Source organism: Ranitomeya variabilis, chromosome 3 (assembly GCF_051348905.1).
Source record: "Ranitomeya variabilis isolate aRanVar5 chromosome 3, aRanVar5.hap1, whole genome shotgun sequence".
Classification (NCBI taxonomy): Eukaryota; Metazoa; Chordata; class Amphibia; order Anura; family Dendrobatidae; genus Ranitomeya; species Ranitomeya variabilis.
Genome location: NC_135234.1, coordinates 178,734,633 through 178,755,905, shown reverse-complemented (window position 1 = coordinate 178,755,905; position 21,273 = coordinate 178,734,633). Strand labels below are relative to the sequence as shown.

The window sequence follows — 21,273 nt, the reverse complement described above, 5'->3', positions numbered from 1 at the left end:
ATGTGCAAACCACCCTTGGGCGTAAAGAATTTAAGGTCAAAATAGGCTGGGTCATGAAGGGGTTAAAGGATGTAGGGCCCATATAAAGGTAAGTGTTATATTGTTTCTGACTGACTGGCTCCCTGTTTATAACTAATTTCAAAATAATCTCTAGTGATGAAAATGTGCCCAAAAGTTTAAGGAATTAGAATTTCAGAAAAAAATACTGGAAAATTAATGGAAACATAAAGTATATTATAAATACCAGGATTCTAGCAAAGCAAAATGGGAGAGCTTGAGGCCTTAATATTGGAGGAGCACATTGATATATGTCTTTATATTAGGAGTGACATGAAAATGAGATGACATCATCCCTTTAAGTTAGTGACCTTGATTAACTTTATTTTGCTTTCCATTTTGCACCCAATTACATCTTGATTTGCATTACCTTGAGAGTCCAACTTCTATCCTTTGTGGCTATGTCTACATCATTATTACAACTGCGCTAGAGATGATCAAATCCTTTTAAATGAAATTTGAATTTAGATTTGCAGCAATTTGATTTGCCATAAATCGCAATAATGTAAACCTTTCCATTTCTGTGAAAAAAAAAAAAACGTGCAACAGTGAGAGGTATCCTGTGACATTATATATCCATTTTTACGTAGAGATGAGCAGATTATGAAAACTTTTAATCTGTTTATTCACACATTCGATTTGTTATTTCATGTAAATGTCCTATTGTGCTCTATGATATATCTAGATCGCATGCCATAATGTACGCAATATGTAAAAATAAAAAATATGCCACATCTGTAGAAAAAAAAGACAAGGACCACACATCTAAAAATCATAAATTGATCTAATGCCTCTAGGCAAAATGTATAAAATTGAACATGATGTTCTTAGTTTTAAATTCTGATCAGACTGTATGAATCCCACAACCACATCATGGTGAACCTCTCGGGGGGTCCCTAACATAGCACTAGCAGGGGAAGGGACCTTGTTGCCTACAGCAACCATGCTCCAAGACAAAGACCCCATAGTTCCTGGCCACACCACAGGCTCACCATGAGAGTAGCAATGGTTGCCACACAGCACCTTCCACATTTTCTCAGACTAAGAGCTGAGAGCAAAAAAGTAGGCATAATCCCTGTTGTGTTCTCCTGCTAATTTACAAACACCTAGGTCAAATTGAAGGAGTGCTGGTCCAATAAAAAAAAGAAGGGAACTGTATGCAACATACCATAACTATAGAAAAAAGAATTGAATTACACATCCAAAAATCATATCTCGATCTAGCATTCATCAAGATTAAAACAAGACTAACTTGTACCAGAATATTGGAAAAAGAATAGAATAGAGTAGAAAAGGAAGAACTCATCCAAAGCAAGTCATATCTAGTAGATATGATAGAGGCAGCATTATGACATAGGCATGTATGATTGCCCATAGGTTAAAGTTTTTATTATCAAGTAATTACAAATAAAGTGGCAAGATTAATTGTGAATTATATAAAACTATACATTCTGTTTAGAAAATGTTTCCAAACTGCTAGTTGACAATAAAAAGTTTCCAAAACTTACTGCAAAAGAAACACAATAGCTTTGAAAAAGTCAATCATCTGATCTGAAGCTGATGAGAATGATTTTCATTTACTGAAAGCAAAATTGAAGACAGAAAAACTGACAATCAAACAGCAACTTCAGATATAGTAATGCTCTGAAAAACAATTCTGCATTTAGCAAAATCCATGGGCTGTAGACTTCAGGCAGTAATTTGCTGCAATGAATTTACATCCAAATAAATTAACTTTATTCTAATAATCATATGATATTGTACAATTACTCTGGATTTTCTAAATCTAGAAGGATTATGTAAAAATTGGCGGCATTATCGAAAAGTTTAATGTAATATTTTTTGTTAACTCCTGGAATATAAATAACATTCTTCTCTTCAGTCATTATCCAAAACATGCATTTCTTTAGAATTCTTTGCGTCTCTTCTACTAGTCAAGTATCGGACACCTTACATCTAAAGCACATGCATTGTATTTTAAAAAAGAAGTAAAACTGTCATTAAATTAAAATGCATTAAATTATAAATAGGAAAAAAGAAACATTGAATATTGGTAAACCATGTTTTTGGATGTCCTTCCTAGTAGCACTATTGGTAGGTTCTAAAAACTGCGCATTGTAACACCACACTGGACTTTCTGTTTTGTTGACTTTTTTTTACCCTTTCATCTAGTTATCACCACAGTTGAAAATGAAGAATAAGACTAGGTTCACATTAGCGTTTCTGTGTGCAGAGTATATGTTTCTGTGTGCAGCGTTTTTATCTGCATGATCTTACGCATGATGGCAAAAAAACGCTGAGTGTGCATGCGTTTTTGCATGAGTTTGTGTTGTTTATGCGCATGCATACGGTGTTTCCCAATGGGCATGGCTTATGGGATTTCTACAGCATGGGGCATTTATATATACCTAAATAAAATGGGAATGGTTGGTGATATCAACTTCCTGTTTGTGGCACATTAGTATATGGGAGGAGGGAAACTTTTCAAGAAGGGTGGTGACTATGGTGGCCATTTTGAAGTCAGCCATTTTGGATCCAACTTTATTTTTTTCAATGGGAGGAGGGTCATGTGACACATCAAACATATTGAGAATTTCACAACAAAAACAATGGTGGGCTTGGTTTTAACGTAACTTTATTCTTTCGTTAGTTATTTACAAGTTAACAAAGCAGTGAAGCAGTGAGCAGTGAGTAAAATGAGTGATAGGAGTACTGATAATATTCAAGGCACACGAAGTACAAAAGAAAAAAGATTTACATTTTGCTTCCAATATTGCCTCATGGATAAACATATAAGAGCGGCCATTAGATTGGCATCTCCTGGGTAAGGATAAGGATTTAACTGCAGTTGCAGCCAGGGGCCCTTTAATCTCAAATAGATGTAGCATCAGGGTAAGGGTCATTTTGGTGTGGAATTGCATTATGAAAGATAAGACAAATAATTGGCTTGAGTCGAGTACCCCTAAGGGGAATTACCGTTGTAGGCACTGCACATATTGTCAATACCACGTTACAGACAGGATCTTGAATATAGGACCTGTCACACATAAAGTGACTCAATTTATATCCTGTAAAACCGATTACATTGTATATGTGGTGTTCTGCCCATGTGGGTGGTACTACAAAGGTAAAACAATATGACATATGTATGTACGTTTTAGGGAACATTTTAAGTCTATAACATCGGGCGAGGGTGCTCCAAGGTTAATTAGCCATATTCAGGAAGTGCATGGGGGGAATCCCAGGGTGATGACTTTTGCTGGCATAGAAAAAGTAATACCATCTAAAAGAGGGGGTGACCTCCATAATTTATTACTAAGAAGGGAAGCAAGATGGATAATGCAGACAGGAGCTATGGGGCCCGCAGGCTTAAATGATAAGGTAGACATGTCGATATTCTTGTGATCAGGTTTATCCACACTCCCTCCATACAATACATTAATATGAATGTATTTTCGTCTTCTCTCAAAATTTGAGCTATGTTGTAACGTTTGTATCGGATGTTAGTAATGTCGGTGAAATATATATAATAGTGTGGGCTAGCATCCTAATGTTATAAGAGAAAGTGAGGTCAGATATAGCTGAACAGTCATCCGGTAATGATTTGATCTAATGATGCATAATTTTGTCTCATAATGCTTCAAATATTGGGTTTAGTATATGCTACACGCAAGTGTAATATAGCGTTCATTATTGAATTGTTTTGCATTGTTCTTAGTTGTTTTTAGTCACTCGTACTGTGAATGGGCAGAGTGGGACTGGGAGGAGGCGTGCCTGCAGCATAAACCTCTTCTGGCGTCACGTCTGTCCATTCACAAACCCGTTGAAGCACCCCCGAGCCGTGAAGATTTTAATGCAATAAAGACCTGCTTTGAAGACCAGTGAGTGTTGCCACTTTCTTCCTTTAATGATTTACAAGTTTATGACCAGTTATAAAATGTGTTCAAAGTGTTACCCATTGCTTTGGATTGTCAATGCAACCCTCTTCTCCCACTCTTGACACACTGATAGCAACACCACAGAAGAAATGGTAGCACAGGCTTCCAGTAACCGTTGTTTCATATGTTGCACATCTTGTATCTTCACAGTATAGACAATTGCCTTCAGATGACCCCAAAGATAAAAGTCTGATGGGGTCAGATCGAGAGACCTTTGTGTCCATTCAACTGACCCACGATGACCCATCCACTTTCCAGGAAACTATTCATGTAGGAATGCTCGGAACTAACATCCATAATTGATGGTATGGTGTGATATATGGGGTACAAAGATAGTGGGGCCATTCTCCCATCAATGGTAACCTCAATGCCACTGGATATCTGAAATTGCTACATGATGATGATCTGTTGCCATCTTTATGCACTGAAGTTGGCACGTTCCCTAGGTTTTTCCAGCAAGATGCTGCACCACCACATTATGGTTGTCAGGTCAGAGCATTCCTACAAGGAATCTGACCCCCTTAGACTAGCATTTCTTCTGCGGTGTTACTACTAGTGTGTCAAGAGTGGGAGAAGAAGGTTGCATTGACAATCCAACACAATGGTCACAATAACGCATAAAAGAATAAAGTTACGTTAAAATCAAGCACACCATTGTATTTCTTGTGAAATTCTCAATAAGTTTGATATGTCTAATGACCCATTTCCCATTGGAAAAAATAAAGTCGGATCCAAAATGGCCAACTTCAAAATGGCCACCATGATCACCACCCATCTTGAAAAGCTTCCCCCCTCCCATATACCAACGTGCCACAAACAGGAAGGTGATATCACCCACCAACCAATCCCATTTTATTTAGGTGTGTCCATATAAATGACCCACCCTATATGTATATATATATATATATATATATATATATATATATATATATATATATATATATATGTATGTATTCTATGTGTATAAATCTATTCTGACTATTCTATTCTGACCTGTCACTATGTGATTATAGTGTACGTGGCAGATCATTTGACAGCTTTTAATCTATCTATCTATTTATCTAGCTATCTAGCTATCTAGCTAACATGTATAATATATATATGTGTATGTATTTTGAAGAATATTTCGTTTTAAAACGATGTTTAAATGATAGAGAACTGCTGTATGTAAAAGCTCATGTTAAAATCGCATTGCATACAGATGTCATATGGATGTTTTAAATGTTTTAAAAATTGCATTGTACTCGCATGACACTTGTCCGTTTTTTTTTCTCGCAAATGGATATGAGCCCTTAATCGATCACTGTGATTAGCTATTCCATTACCTATGTTTTTTCTCCTCCTTTGCAATATTCTTAAGTTAAAATGTAAAGAAGTAAAGTTTTTTTTCTCAAAGCACACATAATATAGAACTTACTGAGCAGTGTAGACACTAACAGATTTGTTCATATGCATATCTTCTATACATCACTTAGAATGAGGTATTAAAAAGACAAATTGCTATTTTCTATTAATATTCTCATGTGCATTTTGGGTGGATACCCTATTAGTCGTCTGATACAGAAGTAGAACGGAATAATATAAAACTGCAGGGTGCTAGATCTTGGGTGTTGAGATATAAGAGTCTGTCATCTCTAAATCGCTTTATGCAAATGATTTACAAGATGGAAGCACTACCTGTATCGCTGATGGTAGCCAGGAGCCATATATCATTCAGGTACTTATGCAGCTTTCAGTATACTTCAACTTTTTCATTTAATTTAAGCAATGAAACCATTCTGTTTCTGTGGAAATATAAAATTAAAGTTTCAGTAGTTCTTTTTCACTAAAAACTACTTTGTTAGCATTAGGTCATCAATTTATTGAATGTGACTAGGGTACTTGTGTTAAATACACTAATATACCCTGAATTATAATTAGTTTTAGTTGATTCTCAATTTGAAATTATGCTGAGCATTTAGCATAATTTTTTCTCTATTCACAAACTATTAGTTAATATTCACAGAATATAGATAGCATGGTGGCTCAGTGGTTAGCACTGTAGCCATGCAGCAATGGAGCTCGGGGATCAAATCCCATCAAGCTCAACATCTGCAAAGATATGTGTTCTCCCAGTGTTCGCAAGAGTTCTCTCTGAATAGTCCAGTTTCCTCACACACTCCAGTTTCCTCCCACATACTGATAGGGAATATACAGGGTAGGCCATTTATATGGATACACCTAAATAAAATGGGAATGGTTGGTGACATCAACTTCCTGTTTGTGGCACATTAGTATATCGAAGGGGGAAAACTTTTCAAGATTGGTGGTGACCATGGTGGCGATCAGATAGATAGATAAATAGATAGATTAAAAGCTGTCAAATGATCTGCCGCGTACAGGTCAGAATAAAATAGTTAGAATAGATTTATACACATAGAGTACATATATATATATATATATATATATATATATATATATATATATATATATATATATATATATAGGGTGGGTCATTTATATGGATACACCTAAACAAAGTGGGAATGGTTGGTGATATCACCCTCCTGTTTGTGGCACATTGGTATATGGGAGGGGGGAAGCTTTTCAAGATGGGTGGTGATCATGGCAGCCATTTTGAAGTTGGCCATTTTGGATCCAACTTTATTTTTTCCAATGGGAAGAGGGTCATTTGGCACATCAAACTTATTGAGAATTTCACAAGAAAAACAATTGTGTGCCTGGTCTTAATGTAACTTTATTCTTTCATGAGTTATTTACAAGTTTATGACCACTTTTAAAATGTGTTCAAAGTGCTGCCCATTGTGTTGGATTGTCAATGCAACCCTCTTCTCCCACTCTTGACACACTAATAGCAACACCACAGAAGCAATGCTAGTCTAAGGGGGTCAGTTTCCTTGTGGGAATGCTCAGACCTGACACCCATAATGTGGTGGTGCACCATCTTGCTGGAAAAACTTAGGGAATGTTCCAACTTCAGTGCATAAAGATGGCAACACATCATGATTTAGGAATTTCAGATATCCAGTGACATTGAGGTTTCCTTTGATGAAGAATGGCCCCACTATCTTTGTACCCCATAGACCACACCATATCATCAATTATGGGTGTTAGGTCCAAGCATTCCTACATGAACAGTTTCCTGGAAAGTGGATTGGTCATCGTGGGCCAGTTTAATGGCTACCAAGGTCTCCCGATCTGACCCCCTTAGACTTTTATCCTTGTGGTCATGTGAAAGCAATTGTCTATGCTGTGAAGATATGAGATGGGAATCATCTGAAACAATGGTTACTAGAAGCCTGTGCATGGTCTGCTGACGCTGCGGTCACACAGGAAACCATGTGATCAGACATCACAGAAAACATACAGATGCGGTCGGCAAGGAAACCCAAAGCATGTCAGAGCAGTAATGTATATAAAAGTGGAGTGCTGATGAAACTGATGAAATAAGTGTGAGTGATATTGCAACAAATAATATATATTCATATATATGTAAAAAATATCAGAAATTTTACAAAAATATAAAAACATTGACAATTTTCACTTTGAATGATTATCCCTTTAATCCAGATAGCCATGCCACACAAAAACATTCATAAATAGCATTCCCCTCATGTCTGTGTAAGGAGAAGACCTGGACGGGGCCTACCTACTCCGTGACACATCCGGAACTGTCGGGGCTGTCACTCAGGTTTCACGGGGGAAAGCTTAAAGCCCCGGACCAACCTCTGCACCTAGGAGTAGGGGGCATGTCTAAGATAAGAGGGCAACAGTATGCAGCAAATCAGATAGTTGCCGTGGGAACGTGCATTGCGCAGGAGGGCAGTGTCAGGGCTTCTGCGGGGGAGCCAACTGCCAGAGCGGGCAAAAACCAGCAGAGGTTAAAAGCTGTTAACAGAGACTGCTGACAACAATGTACCTGGTCCCCACTGACATTGCAGACCGTAAGTGACAGGACGCCCAGTCAGGACATAAGCCTGTGCACGCACCGATGCGAGAATTAGGACACCCACTGTGAGGGGTTTCCCGTTCCACCTGAATCAAGTTGCTCATTGTCCCTGTACGCTGACAGGGGGAAAGACTGTGCTCTGTCCGGCTCATCGCTTCCTGACACACCAATCACCGACCGGACCACAAGGAATCACCATCACCGCCAGGAGCCAAGACATCATCCTTTCAAGACTACACTGGACCACGAGGAATCACCGTCGCCACCAAGATCCAGGATGCCATCTTTTCCAGGACCATACTGGACCCCTTATGCGCCACTGCTTTGGCGCCAATGTCCACATCCTGAACTAACTGCATTCTGAAGTCGTCAGACTGATAAATTTGCTTTCCTTGAACTTCCTACCCTATGCTTCACACCTGCTTCCCCTGAGTTACGTCCCTTGTGTTAGTTTATACTGTTTTATCTGTTTTCTCCCTGCAAGGAGTATACCTGTTAAATTAAACCCCATGTTAACACTTGCTCTGCCTCCAACCCGTTACTGCATATTTCTACCTGCTCACACTTGCTTTAAATCAGCACCATTTTAAAAATGTTATTTTATTTTGTTAGCATTTTAGGAGGTTTAAAAAGTAGCAGCAATTTCTCATTTTTTCATGGAAATTTACAAAATTTATTTTTTTCGGGACCTATCCAAGTTTGAAATGACTTTCCTATAAATTGGAACACCCACAAAAGTGATAACATTTTAAAAACAACACCCCCTGACATTAAAAACTGCTTTAAGGTAGCTTATTAACCCTTCAGGTGCTTTTGGGGAATTAATGCAAAGTGTCATTACAGGAATTAAGCAACCTAAATGTTGCTAACTACTGAACAGGCCACTGCAGCCGGCAGACTCCAAGGCCGTTATTTGAACTGCCATGGCAAACATCAGGACCACAAAATCATGATCTCAGAGTACCAATGGGGATAAAGAGGGAGCTCCCACACTCTTTTAACCATTTATATGATATAGTAATTATTGACAGCAGAATCCTGACAGGGGAATAAACATATATGGAAGGTGAAATCACTGATTGTGGCTGATGCAGAAAGTTGTCAGCTATAGTGTACAGTTGACAGCTGCTGGATTGTCACCTGACTGGGGATGCTATTCTCTTATATTTCAGTTCAGTAAAAAGAGGTATTGGCGGTCATTAAGGGGCTAATATATAAATATGATGCATATCATTTATGTCTGTCATTTAAACTGATACAATTAGTTTTATCCAATTCATTAATCCTTTACTAGTATTTGTTTGTATATATTCACACTATTTTAATTTTGTCAAGTGTCAATCAATTAAGTTCATAGTATTAATGGTGTGGTTCTGCTCCCCTATATGTCTGCCATCTAATGATTTGTTTAGGGTTTATTTGACGAGCGTGTCTCTATGTCCTTTGTGATGTCCAGTCATGTGGTTTCCCAAGTGACCTCATCATCATGGACCACATGACGCTGCCGCCATGGTTGCTCACTGATGTCAATGCGAGACATGTGTCAGACCACACCTTCTCCCTGATTATTGGACAGCAACACCACATTCGTAATATGGATAGGCCCATAGTGCCTTATATACTACGTCAATCCCTGATTACTTCATCTTTCTGATTAATATGGTAGCCAAAATGCTTGTCAGGGTGGACGCCACTCAGATGAAGGAGCCAGACATTGTAAGATTTTTACATTATGTTTCTCCAAACATTCATACTTCAGTGATAGCATACACCACAGGTGACAGATTGACAACATTGATGGTTCAGATGGAGGTTTGACTGGAGGAGGGTATTCGTTTGCTTAACGTACTGACCTGATGTCACCTGTAGTGTGAAACAGTATGACTGGGAGTAATGGGAAAGCTAAAAAAAAGGGAGCTGACACCCAGTTAGAGAGCACCAAGAGGGATCACCATACTGTGGGGTGTGACACAGACTTTGGGGTTGACGGTGATGCTACAAAAAAAGGGGAGTACAGTAAGGAAGGGCCCAACAAGGACAGCAAATCCTCCCATCGCTGAAGTAGCAATAGCCACAAAGAAGTGATCTAACTGACTCTTGTTGAGGAAGCGCAGACAGTTGATAGAGCCATGGGTGAAGAAGTGGAGAAGGTTGAACACTCCAAAGATCCTGAGAGTGAAGAGCTAGAGGGATAAAAAACCTTTGAAGGTGACACTACTAAAACTCAAGAGGGGGCTGAAGGTGTCACCGCTGAGAGAAAAAAATGTCCAGCTTCACTGAATCCATGAAAAAAGTTTTCTTTATTCACAAACTTAAACATGGAGGATACAAACTTCAGCACAAACCATATGGGTATGAATCTCAACGTCTTTCTGGAGACTAAGCTCCCTTAATCATAAACTTTTCTTCATGGATTCGGTGAAGCTGGACATTTTTTTCTTTTTGATTCTACACTAGTGTTCAGTAATTCCGATACCGCAAGTATCGGGTATCGGCCGATAATTGCGGTATCGGAATTCCGATACCGAGATCTGACACTTTTGTGGTATCGGGAATCGGAATCGGAAGTTCCCAGTGTATGGTTCCCAGGGTCTGAAGGAGAGGAAACTCTCCTTCAGGCACTGGGATCCATATCCATGTAAAAAAATAAAGAATTAAAATAAAAAATAGGGATATACTCACCTTTTGACGCGCCCTGGTAGTAACCGGCAGCCTGCTTTGCTTAAAATGAGCGCGTTCAGCACCTTCCATGACGTCACGGCTTCTGATTGGTCGCGTGCCGCTCATGTGACCGCCACGTGACCAATCACAAGCTAATTCTAGGAATTTAGGACCTGAGAATGACGTCACGGCTTGTGATTGGTCGCCTGGCGGTCACATGAGTGGCACGCGACCAATCAGAAGCCGTGACGTCCGGAGAGGTGAGTATATCAATATTTTTTATTTTAATTCTTTATTTTACACATTAATATGGATCCCAGGGCCTGAAGGAGAGTTTTCTCTCCTTCAGACTCTGGGAACCATCAGGATACCTTCCTATACTTGGTGTCCCATTGACTTGTATTGGTATCGGGTATCGGTATCGGTGATATCCGATACTTTTCGGGTATCGGCCGATACTATCCGATACCGATACTTTCAAGTATCGGACGGTATCGCTCAACACTATTCTACACGCCTGGACACAGCGGGTCCATGCTCCCAAAACTCAGCTTATGCATCACGGGTCAGCTGGTTTATATTCCTTCTCTTCAAATTCACAGCTGAGACCCATGAGATGGCTGAAGCTGCCATTACTGAAACCCAGGTGAAGACCGAGGGTGCAGAAATGGAGGAAGCCACCAAAGGAGTGGGGCCTGAAGCAAATACCTCCTTGAGTAATGGAAGCTCACCCAGTTCAGACGATGGAAGATGCAAGCTAAGGAGGCTCAAGGAGACTATACATGCCCATTTGAAGCAAGAGAAGCTTCGGAGACAGGCTGCTGAGGGCTGAGTGAGTGCGTTGGAATGAGAGGTGTCCGAGCTCAAAGGCTGCCTGGCAGAAAACCAGATGATGAATTCGGCAGCCCTTAAGAACATGGAGCAGCAGGTGTCTGTTCTGGCCAAGCAACTCAAAGAGGTGGAAATCTGGAGAGAGACGTGCAGTGGAGAAGAGTGAGACTTCCTTGCTCAAGTACCTTGTAGAGGTCCAAGAAGACCTGAGGGAAGAGTTTTCCAGTGCATGACGATATTAAGAAGGCCATGGAAGCATGTAGAGTGTACTAGTTCCCAGAAGCTAAACAGCTGTTGGTTTTGTCCACATCTGAAGTCACAGTGGATCGAGTAGCTATCCTGAGGGACATGCACTTGAGGTGTGTGCGCTTGAAGTGGTTGATCCGGTGGAAGAACGAAGAAGCTGCCAGGCGGCTGCAGCTTATGAGGAAAGCTCAGAATCTACTGGAAGATGTTGTCCAGGTGTCTAGTACTCTGCTGAGAAAAGTCATCGGGACAAACAGACAACTCATGCAGGAAATGGTAGATAAGTCCGGAGTGATGAGTGTGAGAATTCCCAATGATAACAAAGGACCGATACCCAGGGAAGTGGGTATGGCTCCATTCCTCATGGTAGGGACAGGGGAAAGTCTGGGCAATATGCAAATTCTCCTCACGTATAGGGTGGCTCACCTCAAATATGTACAGCAATTAATGCTGGATGGAGTGATGATCAAGAGGCAGAGTTGTTTCCAAAGATGGAAGTCATCTGTAAAGCATGATATCCAACGACGTGGAAGTCCTCCCAGTAATAAATTGGCCACAGCAGAAGCTAGACGGGTGGTGCAATGAGTCTCTAAGTGATGGAAGAAAATGCCCACAGAGAGCTTGCCAGATACATCCTGAAGTTATAGGGCTAGTGAATCCCCTTTAAAACCAATGATGAGGGTCCTAGACAAGAGACCTAATAGTGTGTGATGATACCGAGTCGGTTCTGACCGGAAATCCAGAATGCGGTTAACCATGCTTCTGTATTGAACAATGGGGCGGGGGAGATATAACCAAGTCATGTCTCAGAATTGGGGTATGGCACAATCTGGTGCCTCAGAAAGGAAGTTGAAAACAGTAAAGAAAAGATTTTCAGCTGCACTGATGAGGGGCAGTACCCCGAAACACAGTGTCTGCAAATTGAGATTTTGGTTTGGCTTTTATCCTAAGTCATGTGACAAGGCTCGTAAAAGGGTCAACATTGACTGTTAGGATTGCTACTTTCAAAAGGTGGCAGTAGAGTTCTAGTCCTCTTCCTCTCTGAAGAGACAATTTGCATATTTCCCAGAGGAGCATTGCAGCTTTATGTCTTCTCATCTCGACATGCTTAACATGTTACTCTCTGCAAGGAGAAAGGATACTTCTTGGATCTTGGTCAGACACCACTCACTCAGCCAAACCAGATGTCCACTTTGCACTGATGAGAGGCAGTACCCTGAAACACAGTGTCTGCACATTGAGATTCTGGTTTGGCTTTTATCCTAATTCATGTGACAAGGCTCATTAAAGGGTCAACATTGACTGTTAGGATTGCTACTTTCAATAGGTGGCAGTAGAGTTCTAGTCCTCTTCCTCTCTGAAGAGACAATTTGCATATTTCCCAGAGGAGCATTGCGGCTTTAAGTATCCTCATCTCGACATGCTTAACATGTCACTCTCCGCAAGGAGAAAGGATACTTCTTGGATCCCGGTCAGATGCCTCTCACACAGCCAAACCAGATCTCTATTTTGCACTGATGAGGGGCAGTACCCTGAAACACAGTGTCTGCACATTGAGATTCTGGTTTGGCTTTTATCCTAAGTCATGTGACAAGGCTCGTTAAAGGGTCGACATTGATTGTTAGGATCGCTACTTCCAATAGGTGGCACTAGAGTTTTAGTCCTCTTCCTGTCTGAAGAGACAATTTGCATATTTCCCAGAGGAGCATTGCAGCTTTCAGTCTCCTCATCTCGACATGCTTAACATGTCACTCTCCGCAAGGAGAAAGGATACTTCTTGGATCCCATATTTATTTTATATATATTAAAATACAATGCAACATGTTGCAGCCACAGTGCTGAACTACAGGAGCAACCATCCTACACCTTTCAGCTATAGGAAGCCTTAAACATGGATGATGATTAAGGCTTCCTAAGGCCTCTTTCACACTTCAGTCTTTCGGCGTCAGTCAAAAACCGCCATTTTCGTAAAATGGCGGATCCGTTTTTTTTTGGGGGCGGATCCGCTATTTTTCCATTGACTTGCATTACAGACGGATTGTGGCGGATGGTCGTCCGTTCCATCCGCCTTGCGACGGATCCGTCGATATTTGGCGGACGTTGTCTAGACATTGACGGACTTTGTAACGTTTTTTGTCGCCGGCAAAAAGGCGGAACGCGGCGGATCCGTCGCGTCCGCCTTTTTTTTAAATGGGTGCCTATGGGCGACGGATCCGTCGCGATCCGTTTTTTGGCGGATCCGTCGCCTCAATCCGCTTTTTTTGATTGAGCATGCTCCAAAAAGTTGCAACTTTGCCCAGACAACCCAAAAACTATATAAAGAGGACAGGTCATTCCCAAATGTACCAGCCAGCAAGAGAGACCCTTCCATGCCCGAGAGACCCAGCCAGACCCAGCCAGCAAGACCTCTGCCAGCAAGACTTTGCCAGCCAGGCACTGCCATCCAGCCAGAGAGGCCCTGCAAGCCAGAGACACTCTGCCAGCAAGACTTTGCCAGCCAGGCACTGCCATCCAGCCAGAGAGGCCCTGCAAGCCAGAGACACTCTGCCAGCAAGACTTTGCCAGCCAGGCACTGCCATCCAGCCAGAGAGGCCTTGCAAGCCAGAGACACTCTGCCAGCAAGACTTTGCCAGCCAGGCACTGCCATCCAGCCAGAGAGGCCCTGCAAGCCAGACCCTGCCTGAGACAGCCATGTGAGTACTGCCATCCAGCATGCATGCATGCGTGCGTGCGTGCTTGTGTGCGTGCGTGTTTGTGTGCGTGCTTGTGTGCGTGCATGCTTGTGTGCGTGCGTGCTTGTGTGCGTGCGTGCGTGCGTGCTTGCATGCTTGTGTGCGTGCGTGCGTGCTTGCATGCTTGTGTGCGTGCGTGCTTGTGTGCGTGCTTGTGTGCGTGCATGCTTGTGTGCGTGCTTGTGTGCGTGCGCCTGCCTGCCCTGTTTATATGTTTTTCATACTATTAGCTGTTATTTTTTATAGCTGTGGTGTAAAATGAGTTTTGTGTGTGTGTATAAATGATGTGTGATGTGTTCTGCATTTTTGTTGTTATCCCAAATGTTATAGTATTTCAAATAAAGAGCAGTGTAGCTCCTACTGTACCATTAAAAAAAAAAAATTTTTTTTTAAAAATAGTAATAAAAATTACACAAAACTGTCAGTAGTCTCATTGCAAGATAAATGTAATATTGGGTAAACATGCAGTAAAGGTTATATATATAAATGTGTAATGCAAATCTTGTGTATAGAATATGTTATCCGGTTTTAGAAAATACAAACTGTAGGGTAATCATAATTACCAATTTTTGGAATTGGTATTTTAAGTTCGAATGAGGAACATTTTTGATAAGGTTTGATAGGTGGCTTTTACCAACATGCGCATTGCGCATATCAATTTCAGTTTTGGTGTTGCTTTAAAGGGTTCTTGGGGGGTTTTTTTGGTGGGGAAACAGGGCTAGAGGGTTTGGCAGCTTGTGCATCAAGCATATCTACCATATAAAGTATGACGGTTAGAAAAAAAATTTCATTTTGTGTGGGATGAAATGTAAAAGTTTTTAAAAAAGATGTAACTGTTAAATCCTACAGCTGCATCTATCCTTGTGTATAGTAGCTTAGAACTGTCTGTATACTTACAGATACTTGGGACCAAGAGGTACGCAAAGACCATAATGTCTTCTTCTGAGAGCCCCCCAGCACATCAGCAGCAAACTGAGGTATTGTATTTTTTTTTTTTTGTTCTGTAAAATTTTTTGGTGATACAACTATGGTCATTGTTTTTAACCCTTTATGTGTTCTGTATTCACAGGAATATGAAGCAGAGGGGCTTACAGAAGGAGACGGACAGGGTGGAGAAAGACAAGGAGCGGGAGCGCATAGTGTAAGTTTTGAACAGACCGATCCTCACATACAATGCACTACACCCAACACAAACATTCATGACAGCACACACAATACATATGCCTCAATCTAAGAACATTATTAATTTTTTTTTTTTTAATTTTTTTTATTAGTCCTCACAATCCGGGGCTCGACATAGAGTTCCTCAAAGCACCTCCCATAGTCGTCGGAATGATAATCGCGGCGGTCGCCGAAGAGTAAGTTCCTTTTTGTTTTGTTGTGTAGTAAAATGTAAAATTCATGTGTTGTAATCTTTCCCTTTTTATTGTTATATTTTTCGTAGGCTTCACAGCGTGCTCCCGAACAAGATGATGAAGAGGAGGGCATCAATGTGAACACCCTCATCGAAGCAGTACAAAGTAGGGAGCCGCTGTGGAACATGTCGGACCGCCGCCATGCTGACCAGTTAATCACCCGACGGCTATGGGAGGAAGTGTGCAGTGCTGTTATGGATAACTGGGAGGAACTCGATGCTGGGGCCCAGGATCTAGCGCGTAAGTATTCACACTTCATAACCTTATTTTAGCATGATTTAATGTGGTGTATAGTAACCAATTTTTGCTATCTCTTTCCAGGTAACAGGATTATCGTGCGGTGGCGGTCAATCAGGGATCGCTTCAAGAGGGAGTTTAATAAGGAGATGCAGGCCCCGAGTGGATCTAGAGGACGCAGGAGCAGATACAAACATGCCAGAGCCCTGTCGTTCCTACGGTCGACGCTGCTGAGCAGAAGGTAAATATTCAACACCACATATTTTCAGTCAAACTGAAAAAATGTGTAACCTTCAATTTTTTTGCAGTAAGGGCAATTGTAATATAAAGATACTAATATTTTTTTTCTTCTTCTTTAACAGCACTTTCTGCAGCACTCGGGAGCCTGCATCAGAGTTGCAGCCCTCTGGAGCGATCCCTCGAGAGTCCGCCACCGGGGACCACGTCGACCCCTCTGTTTCTGCACCTACCCTTTTGTTTGATCCCTCAGCCTCATCCACCAGCGCTGGAGCAGCAGGGCGGACTTCGTCACTTGAAGCTGCAGGTGATGAGTTAGAGTTCCCTTTACCCCACCCCTCTGCCACTGCCGCAACTTCTAGACCAACTTTGTGGTCAGGACGGCAGCGCCAGAGAGGTCAGGAAAGGAGCTATGCGCCTGACTTTTTGCATCTGAATGCATCCTTTCACAGTGCCATCAAGCTTTTGAGTGAGCAAACGTCTGCTGGGTACAATATGCTTAACAAAAGCATACTTGAACTCAGCAGTCGTCTTGATAGGATGCAATCAGATGCAAACCAGTCACCAAGGCACTGTTTTTTTCAGGCGGTCCTCAGGCACATGGAAAATCTAACTCCTGACCTGCAGATGCATGTGATGCAAGGCTGCCACACTGCTCTAGCGCAGGCGATATCCCATGCCCCTCCACCTACCCTTCATGTGTCAACACCTTTCCCCTCTCAATCCACCGTCTATCCTCCCATCCGTCCTCCTCCTGTACGTCCTCCTCCCGTCCATTCTACTCCTTCGTCATTTGTTCCTTCCCCCCTTAGTCTTTCCCAGTTTTTAACGTCCCCCTTCCATTCTTCCCCTTTAACTTCTCCGTTATCAATCCCAGCAACACCTTCATACCTCACACACACCACATCTGCACCTCAAGTCTCTACACAACCTCATGTTTTCACCACCCATTCCACTTCTGTTCCTCCCCGTGATGTCCTGTCCCCCACTCTCGACGTGGTCCGCCCGCCTGTCAGCCCCTCCGCTACTATCTCCACCCAAAACTATGAGAATCTGTAAAAGTCAAAAAATAAACAGTTGTTTGGTTTAAAAAAATTTTTATTGTCTTTCTTTTTTTTTTTCTTTTAATTTATTAAGTCACCAAGGTTATGGCAATAGTAACATTAACAGTGTTTAAAGGGTACCGTTGCAAAACATACAATGCTGCATTAAAGTAAAAAGATTTTGTATGCAAACAAAAATTGGTATTTTTACAAGTATAAAAATAAATAAATTTTTTACACCATTTCATACTGCCAGTCAACTGATCCTGCAGGAGACATGAAGTAGTCTGCAAAACTGTCCCGCATTCTGCAGACTGCAACTGGACTGCGAAAAGTGGGGTTTTGGTAATCCCGTAAGGTGCTTTCTGAAACATTATCCTCCAGGGAAACTTGTTCTTTTGATAGAACAAAATTATGCAGGACAACGCACGCTTTGACCACATCATCGACAGTTTCAGTCTGCAGTTTAATGGCAGTTAGTAGCACTCTCCATTTGGCAGTTAGGATGCCAAAGGCACATTCCACTACTCTGCGTGCTCTGGTTAAACGGTAATTGAAAATTTTCTTCCTCTGGGTCAGTCCACTACTTCCAAAGGGTTTAAGCAAATGTGGGGAAAGCTGGAAGGCATCATCTCCAACACAAACAAATGGTAACGGTGGACCGGTGGTTCCAGGGAGAGGTCTAGGGGGCGGAAAATCAAATGTCTCTCCATATAAACGGCGCCCCATTGGTGAATTTTTAAAGATTTGTGAATCATTTGCACGTCCATACACACCTATATCCACAGCGATGAACTTGCATTGTGCGTCAGCTATGGCCATCAACACAATAGAGAAATACTTCTTATAGTTATAAAACTGTGACCCAGAGCCTGAAGGTTTGACGATCCTTATGTGCTTTCCATCAACTGCTCCAACACAATTTGGAAACTGGCAAATCTGATGAAAAATTTGGGCGATCTCCAGCCACCTCTCCTGTGATGGCTCTGGGATGTATTCCACTTGTAGGCACTCCCACAATGCCCGGCAGGTATCTCTGATGATCCCCGAGATGGTGGATATCCCAAGTCGAAATTGAAAATGGAGGGATGAGAAGGACTCTCCAGTTGCAAGGAATCTGTTAACAAAAAGAAAAGACAATACTTTATAAAAAAAATACAAAAAAAACCAACACAGTTATAAGTCTGATGAATGAGAATCATTTAATAAAAAAATGACTTACCGAATAGTCACCATGAGACGCTCTGCTGGTGATATTGAGAATCGCATCTGGGTGTCTCGTCTCCGTATACAGTCTTCCACATAGCCCAATAAAAATGCAAAATTTTCAGCTCTCATCCTCACATAATTGAAGAACTTTTGAGGGTTTTCCCTTAGTTCCATGTAAAGCGTGGAATAAACACCACGGGTCATACGTTGTGCTGTGATGGGATGGATCCACAGCCTTCTCTTACGCCGCTGCCGTAGGATTCGCAGTCTTCGTTCCTCCCTCTCTCGAACGCTGACTGCCAACTGATTTGCCTCAAAAGTAAAATCTGCATAGATCTTTGCAATGTTTGCCAGGACTCCTTCCATTTCTGCCACTTTCTCTACAACCTTTCAAAGATGTGGTGTAAATACACGCTATATATAGTTTTCCAGAAGTTTCCAGTAGCCAATCACATTGAAATCCTCCCCTTTTAAAAAACGGATCCGTCAAAAAACGGTTGCAATGGATGTAAAAACGTTCGCAACGGTTCTAACGGATCCGTTTTTTTAACGGATTAGGGCAGCTGATCCGTTAAAAAAACGGATCCGTTAGAACCGTTTTTGCATGAAATTTGACGGATCCGTCGATCCGCCACGATGTCGGACCCAACTGACGCCACACAACTGAAGTGTGAAAGAAGCCTAACAGGAATTTAGCCCTTTCATTCTCCATCACTTTTTCTGGGGTCCTCCTGGACCTAGCCCATATGCTGTGCAGATGGTCCTGTATACAATTCCTGCTACTTGGTCGTGGCGTTCGGTATATGCTGTTCCTGCTTGCATTTTGCACCTTGCCACTATGTGCTGGACTGTTTCTGAGATTTCTTTGCATAGTCTGCACCTTGGGTCCTGTTTTTTGTGGTAGATTCCTGCTTCTATGGATAAGGTACTTAGTGCTTGCTTTTGTGCCACTATGATTAGTGCCTCTGTGCTGTCTTGGAGTCCAGTTTTCTCCAGTCATTGGTAGGATTTCTCCAAGTCAGCCACCTCCATTATCTGTCGATGGTACATACCATGGAGTGACTTGTCTTGCCATGGCACTTCATGTTCATAGTTACATAGTTATAAAGGTTGAAGGAAGACTTTAAGTCCATCTAGTTCAACCCATAGCCTAACCTAACATGCCCTAACATGTTGATCCAGAGGAAGGCAAAAAAAAAAACCCATGTAGCAAAGAATAAGCTCCATATTGGTGAAAAAAATTCCTTCCTGACTCCACATACGGCAATCAGACTAGTTCCCTGGATCAACGCCCTATCAAGGAATGTAATGTATATACCCTGTAACATTATACTTTTCCAGAAAGGTATCCAGTCCCCTCTTAAATTTAAGTAATGAATCACTCATTACAACATCATAAGGCAGAGAGTTCCATAGTCTCACTGCTCTTACAGTAAAGAATCTGTGTCTGTTATTATGCTTAAACCTTCACTCCTCCAGACATAGAGGATGCCCCCTTGTCCTTGTCTCAGGTCTATTATTAAAAAGATCATCCGAAAGGTCTTTGTACCGGCAAAATATCTGATCTCGCCAATACCGATACCCGATACCAATGCAAGTCAATGGGACGAAAATACCGGAATTAAAATAAACCCTTTCTTTCCTTGTAGGTTCATTCTACATGAAGGAAAACAACTAAGAATAATGTAGAATGTATTGGGGGAGGTGGCGGAGACATTAAAGGCATCGAGGTTTAGCCCAATCAAATAGAATAGCAGGAATTTTTTTTTTTTTTTAAGATGTTCGGAGTTACAAAGATATTGACTATGTTAAGAATTTTTTTATTTTGTCAGATATTGATGTTTCACAACTTCCACGCCCTTCGCCTTTTTTTTTACTTCTCCCACACTTTCGTCTTCATCATCATCAGCATCTTTGACATCAACTTCTTCCTCACCTTATTCATCTTCTTCTTCATCTTCTACCTATTATTTTTTTTGTTACATTCTTCATATTCTTTTTATTCAACTATTATTCTTCTTCATATTCTACTTCTTCAACATATTCTTATTTGTGACAGGCATTCCTGTAGTTGTTGTCTATAAAAGTTTGAAGATTACACCTTCCGTTCTGCCTGTCACAAAAGAGTTACATTTGTCCGCGCTCAGTTTGGCCTGCAGCATCAGGCTTTATCCAGGGGCACCACGAGGAGGAATGGACTCACCCCCATACACTGCTTAGTGTTATGATCCGGTGGTAGGATCACCAAACTGACCTGATAGGTAAACCAGAATATTAGGACGAGCTCTGGGGATGTGGAAACTATACTGACCGCAACACTGAACCTATCCAATACACACTAAAGGCAGCCGTGGAGCGTTACCTAAAAACCTAGATGCCTCGTCACAGCCTGAGGAACTAACTACCCCTAGAGAGAAAGCCAAGCCTCACTTGCCTCAGAGAAATGACCCCAAAGTTTAGACAGCCCCCACAAATAATAACGGTGAGTTAAGGGGAAAATACAAACGTAGTAATGAAAACACAGGTTTAAGCAAATGAGGCCCGCTAAAGCTAAATAGACTGAAGATAGCAAGGGATCTGTGCGGTCAGTACAAAAACTATCAAAAACTATCCACGCAGAAAATACAAGAACCCCCACACCGACTCACGATGTGAGGGGCGCACTCTGCACCCCAGAACTTCCAGCAAGCAAAAAATCACATATAAGCAAGCTGGACT

General features: G+C 41.6%; 1 protein-coding gene and 1 long non-coding RNA gene across 2 annotated transcripts in view; one reads left to right on the top strand and one right to left on the bottom strand.

The window, feature by feature from the left end:
- Window positions 1–411: 411 nt before the first annotated feature.
- LOC143818049 (uncharacterized) overlaps window positions 412–21,273 on the bottom strand; it is a 43,016-nt gene continuing 22,154 nt past the window's right edge. The window contains exons 2-3 of the long non-coding RNA XR_013224281.1: window positions 5,673–5,779; window positions 412–578 (exon numbers count right to left, since the gene is read on the bottom strand). This is a non-coding gene — a long non-coding RNA (uncharacterized LOC143818049). The remainder of the gene's footprint in view (window positions 579–5,672; window positions 5,780–21,273) is intronic.
- On the top strand, window positions 15,589–17,362 carry LOC143818048 (uncharacterized). The gene is made up of 3 exons (XM_077299487.1): window positions 15,589–16,069; window positions 16,151–16,307; window positions 16,429–17,362. The coding sequence occupies exons 1-3, from the start codon at window positions 15,955–15,957 to the stop codon at window positions 17,360–17,362; spliced, it is 1,206 nt and encodes a 401-aa protein (XP_077155602.1). The 5' UTR covers window positions 15,589–15,954.

Bases quoted from the DNA above. Each gene is read 5' to 3' on its own strand.
- LOC143818048 (XM_077299487.1), top strand. From the start codon at position 15,955: ATGTCGGACCGCCGCCATGCTGACCAGTTAATCACCCGACGGCTATGG. The intron at 16,070-16,150 runs GTAAGTATTCAC...ATCTCTTTCCAG, and splicing joins TGGGGCCCAGGATCTAGCGC to GTAACAGGATTATCGTGCGG. The intron at 16,308-16,428 runs GTAAATATTCAA...CTTCTTTAACAG, and splicing joins TCGACGCTGCTGAGCAGAAG to CACTTTCTGCAGCACTCGGG.